The sequence below is a fragment of the Limulus polyphemus genome, unplaced genomic scaffold, assembly GCF_000517525.1.
Source record: "Limulus polyphemus unplaced genomic scaffold, Limulus_polyphemus-2.1.2 Scaffold1948, whole genome shotgun sequence".
In the NCBI taxonomy this organism is placed as follows: Eukaryota; Metazoa; Arthropoda; class Merostomata; order Xiphosura; family Limulidae; genus Limulus; species Limulus polyphemus.
Window position 1 is genome coordinate 118139 of NW_013667558.1, and position 6070 is coordinate 124208.

Consider the following 6070-nt stretch of genomic DNA (forward strand, 5'->3'; position numbering starts at 1 on the left):
GATATGAATGAAACGTAGATTATTTGTTTATTATTGTACTCTGGCGATTTGAATGAAACATAGATTATTTGTTTATTATTGAACTCTAGCGATATGAATGAAACATAGATTATTTGTTTATTATTGAACTCTAGCGATATGAATGAAACGTAGATTATTTGTTTATCATTGAACTCTAGCGATATGAATGAAACGTAAATTATTTGTTTATTATTGAACTTTAGCGATATGAATGAAACGTAGATTATTTGTTTATTATTGAACTCTAGCGATTTGAATGAAACGTAGATGATTTGTTTATTATTGAACTCTAGCGATATGAATGAAACGTAGATGATTTGTTTATTATTGAACTCTAGCGATATGAATGAAACGTAGATGATTTGTTTATTATTGAACTCTAGCGATATGAATGAAACGTAGATGATTTGTTTATTATTGAACTCTAGCGATATGAATGAAACGTAGATGATTTGTTTATTATTGAACTCTAGCGATTTGAATGTAGATTATTGTTACTGATTATTGAACTCTAGCGATATGAATGTAGATTATTTGTTTATTATTGAACTCTAGCGATATGAATGTAGATTATTGTCACTGATTTTTCAGGCCAATCTTAAGATCTTTCAGAGTTCTACTTGCTTTTCTCATCGTGACAAATATCAGTTTTTATTTTTTTTTACAAAGAAGACCCCTACCTCACTCAAAGTGATATCGTCACTGTTTTTACTTAACTGTCAATTTCAGGACACATGTTTTTGTCATCAGTGTGAGTGTGTATTCGTGAGACGGTGAATGGTAAATAAACCATTTTCATGTACTTGTTTACGCAACCTGAATCTTTGTTGTTGTTTTTTTTACAAACTCTACTGTTACAACTTATTTTCTCTCTGGTGCCAACTATTTCTACAACAGAAACATTATTGCCCACAAGCGGCAAAGCGATATTCGAAACATGTCGTGGGCAGAGCACAGAATGCCCATTGTGTAGCTTTGTGCTTAATTACAAATAAACAAAAGAAACATTATTTTTTGGACACATGCTCGTATATTTTATATTGTTTTAGTTGGTATACTGCAGTAATGATAAATATGATACTTATAAACATTAATATTCATAAATATTTGCTTCTTAGGTTTTCAATTACTAGTACGCATTAAGATATTGTTTTTAACTCGCACAAAACGCCATATGTCTTATCTAAAGTATCTTAGGCCCGGCATGGCCAGGTGGCTAGGGGGCGCTCGATTCGCAATCTGAGGGTCGCGGGTTCGAATCCCCGTCACACCAAACATGCTCGCCATTTCAACCGTGACGGTCAATCCCACTATTCGTTGGTAAAAGAGTAGCCCAAGAGTTGGCGGTGATGACTAGCTGCCTTCCCTCTAGTCTTACACTGCTAAATTAGGGACGGCCAGCGCAGATAGCCTTCGTGTAGCTTTGCGCGAAATTCAAAACAAAACAAAACAAAAATCTAAAGTCTCGAAGAAAAAAATACAATGATAGAATTTTCATATTGAATTTTATGAGATGGTTTGTGACTGTGATATTTTGCTCGAGCAAGGAACAGATGATAATTTTTAGCACGTGTATTGTTTATGTATTGGTATAAACAAAATGTACAAAATATGCAGTTAAATTAATCGGGGGGGGATATTTTATGGTGTCGCACGAATAGCAACCTAGCTCACCAGCTCCGAAATCCAGAGCTCTACCAAAGGGCCAACCTGCGCCCACATTTCTTGAATTTTAGAATTTAAAATATACCTTGAAATGTGGATTTTTAATACAACTAAAGTCTATTCCTTCAATTATAATTGGACACACTTTAATCTATGTGTACGTTATGAAAGTGACAGTCCAATCTCTTAGTTGGCAGGGTGCTGCTGCCTGCAACATCATAAAATATCCCCCCACACTTTAATCTATGTGTACGTTATGAAAGTGACAGTCCAATCTCTTAGTTGGTCGGGTGCTGCTGCCTGAAACACCATAAAATATCCCCCCACACTTTAATCTATGTGTACGTTATGAAAGTGACAGTCCAATCTCTTAGTTGGCAGGGGGCTGCTGCCTGCAACACCATAAAATACCCCCCCCCCCCACACACACACTTTAATCTATGTGTACATTATGAGAGTGACAGTCCAATCTCTTAAGAGTGGGTGGAGGGTGGTAGGGTTCTGATTTGAGGCAAACCACCTGGTGGTATGTTTTGGATAGTGATCTTGGAAGATGACGTCCAAGTACAGTAGAAAGTCTGTCAAGTCATGTGGTTTAAGGTTGACGTCGCCGTCCTTTGCAGAATCTTGTTACAATAAAATCTGAGCCCTTAAATGTTTATTATAAATTAACTTTATTACAAGGTTTAGCATATCGAGGCACAAATAGATTTGAGTGAGCTTCTCATTTAAAACTTTTTAACCTGTAGTGCCACCTAATGGTTAAGTCGTTTTCTCTTCTTTTTTTTTTGTACAGTAACTTTTCAGAATTTTTTTAAGTTGTTTGTGATTCTCAGTTTCTTCATCTAGTTAAAAGCAAAATAATCTCAAATTAATTAATGCTCGAAGTTGGAAATCTCAAATTTCATATCCACTGGTGATAAATTTACGTACTTACAACGTTGACATCAAGGGTTCGATTTTCCGCCGTGGGTAGATCTCACATAGCCCATTGTGCAGATTTTCGCTAAAGATATACATAAAAACAAGCAAACGCAAACTTTATGTAAACAGTGAGCATGTTACACAAAGTACATAAGATTAGCATAATCATTACCTGGTAATGCATATTACTAGATTATAGCATATTATTACAACTATAGCCCCTATAACGGGTATGTGACTCAAATAAATGCATATGCCAATCCAAAGAGCGCGTTTACTGAGCACCATTGATTTTTGTTTTCAGGAGAACTCCCGCAGTTTGCCGACGCTATACCAAACATTACCGCGGCTGTGGGACGTGAGGCTCGTCTGGAGTGTACTGTGGAGAACTTGGGAAATTACAAGGTAATTGAAGGGAGACAACAAGATTAATAAGAGAAAAAAAAATAAATGTTAGTTTTTTGTATTTTCCAACTGTTCCCTGCACGAAATTTTCTTTCAAATGTATCAAATTATTTTATTTTCTTCGTGCTCATAAGGTGTATCTCGAATTATTTTATTTTCTTCGTGCTCATAAGGTGTATCTCGAATTATTTTATTTTCTTCGTGCTCATAAGGTGTATCTCGAATTATTTTATTTTCTTCGTGCTCATATGGCGTATCTCGCTTCTGTTTCTTCCAAATTGAGTTTTTAGATCGTTTTCTTTTTAAATGAACTAGAAATTGGACTAAGTTATTTAATCTATTGTAATATATTGTTGTTTTTTTAGATGTATGAAACTTATTTCTATTCCTACTAGTTTGGCCCGGGCATGGCCAGGTGGTTAGGGATCTCGACTCGCAATCTGCGGGTCGCGGGTTCGAATCCCCGTCCCACCAAACATGTTCGCCCCTTTCAGCCGTGGGGGTATTATAATGTGACGGTCAATCACACTATTCGTTGGTAAAAAGGTTGGCGGTGGGTGGTGATGACTAGCTGCCTTCCCTCTATTCTTACACTGCTAAATTAGGGACGGCTAGCGCAGATAGCTCTCGTGTAGCTTTGCGCGAAATTCAAAACAAACAAATAATGTCATTATTATTGTTACCGGCTAATCAATGAAACTTTGACCGAGCGTGTTTAATGTGTTGCATTGTGGATCCGACGGTCTGTGGTTTGTGTTTCGATATCCGCCGAAAGAACTCGCGCTCCGCAAGATGGTGTAGTGTGTGCGTTATAAAAGTGACTGTCAAACTACGCTACTCGATTAGAGGAGCCCACGACGTGGCGGTGGGTGGTGTTGACTAGTTGTCTTCCCTCTAGACTATCACTTCAAAATCGGGTACTTGTATCGCAGATAGCCCTCGAGTAACGTTTCACGAAATTCAACAAATCAACATCAATGATGCATATTTACTCATTATTTCAAGAGACTAAAGATGTTGGATAAATTGTTTTATGTAGCTGTATGAAATATATACTCGATTAAGTGGTTCATGGTTTTTTGTTAAGATGATTATTTTTTAAAAATGTTCTGCAATAAGAACCATGTTTAATGACATGTAACTGTATGAAATGTATACTAGATTAAGTGGTTCCATGTCATTTTGTTAAGATAATTTCTTTAAAAAATGTTCTGCAATTAGAACCATGTTTAATGACATGTAACTGTATGAAATATATACTCGATTAAGTGTTCCAGGTTTTTATTGTTAAGATCATTATTTTAAAAAAATGTTCTGCAATAAGGACCATGTTTTAATGACATGTAACTGTATGAAATGTATACTAGATTAAGTGTTCCATGTCATTTTGTTAAGATCATTATTTTAAAAAAAATGTTCTGCAATAAGAACCATGTTTAATGACATGTAACTGTATGAAATATATACTCGATTAAGTGGTCCATGGTCTTTTGTTAAGATAATTATTTTAAAAAAATGTTCTGCAATAAGAACCATGGTTGATGACATGTAACTGTATGAAATGTATACTAGATTAAGTGTTCCAGGTTTTTATTGTTAAGATCATTATTTTAAAAAAATGTTCTGCAATAAGAACCATGTTTAATGACATGTAACTGTATGAAATGTATACTCGATTAAGTGTTCCATGTCATTTTGTTAAGATAATTACTTTTAAAAAATGATCTGCAATAAGAACCATGTTTAATGACATGTAACTGTATGAAATGTATACTAGATTAAGTGTTCCAGGTTTTTATTGTTAAGATAATTATTTTAAAAAAATGTTCTCCATTAAGAACCATATTTAATGACATGTTTTTTCTAAAGATTACTTATGGAAGAAATCACAATATCTCTAAAATTTCCTTCCAAACTTAGTTGTATCTGATCAAGGTTTTTTCTTGTTTCTATCATAAGCTGGTTTACGAAGATCTGTGTTCCATAAATGTGAACAGTTTAATTTCCATGACTTGGTGTCTGTGTGTTTAGTTGTACTTCGTTAGCATTATTAATACTGTAACGTCTACCTGTGATCGGACAGCCGACGTACAATAGGTTACAAGCAACTTACGCAGCCTTAACATTTTGTAGGTGGCGTGGATTAAACTGAATACCCAGACTTTGCTAACCATCGACACAAAGGTCATAACTCGGGATAACCGGATCCGCTCGACTAACAACAACTTCCGCCAGTGGTACTTGCACATCCGGGACGTCAAGGAGGATGACAGAGGCTATTACATGTGTCAAATCAACACAGAACCAATGATCAACATGAGAGGTTTTTTGGACGTACTCTGTGAGTTATCTTGCTCCATTCAGAGTTCTCAAGCTTTTTTTGTGTGTCTTATACGAAGATTTATTGTGTCATTGGTAGTGTTCTTCTCTAGATATAATTACGTCATCATACGTACTAAACTTGAGCCTAACTTATACCATCTTTCTGCTCAATTATTTCCTTACAAAAAAAATATAGTGTGTTTTTTGTTCCCATTAATTTCTTAATTTCTCTCTATCTACGCTTGTTATAGTTATACTCATCATTGCACAGCAAATCTAAAGAAATGCTAATAATTCCGTTTTAGGAAATACTGTTAAATAAAGTTTCAACATCCAGACCGACCAGATACACATACATTTTAATCAAATTTAAAGTTTCTTATTTTCACTCAAAATTCATAATTATCTTTTATAGTAAATCTGTTTTTGGTGTGCTCTTTTCACTGTAATCCAATAATTGTTACGATAGGTTCCATCAGGTGATTTTCCTTACGTATTTTAGGTTGTCCATATAAAAATCCCAGCAAGTCAACTTATAGGTCTCATTTCATGACGAATTAATCCCCTTTTAATTACGGTATTTATTGTTCTGGTTTAAATAAGTACCGTATTTTTCGGAATATAAGAAGCACCCTTATTTTGGGGAAAACTTTACTATACTAACTCCATTACTATAATTAATTTTTTTTTTTTATTTTAGGGTAGGCATAATAAATAAGGTAGTGTTTTTAAA

General features: G+C 34.7%; 1 protein-coding gene across 1 annotated transcript in view; it reads left to right on the forward strand.

Moving 5' to 3' along the window:
• Positions 1–2914: 2914 nt before the first annotated feature.
• LOC106465447 (lachesin-like) overlaps positions 2915–6070 on the forward strand; it is a gene marked incomplete at its 5' end in the record, with an annotated part of 27669 nt that continues 24513 nt past the window's right edge. The window contains 2 exons of the mRNA XM_022393351.1: positions 2915–3015; positions 5149–5356. Coding sequence (XP_022249059.1) covers positions 2915–3015; positions 5149–5356 — 309 coding nt within the window. The remainder of the gene's footprint in view (positions 3016–5148; positions 5357–6070) is intronic.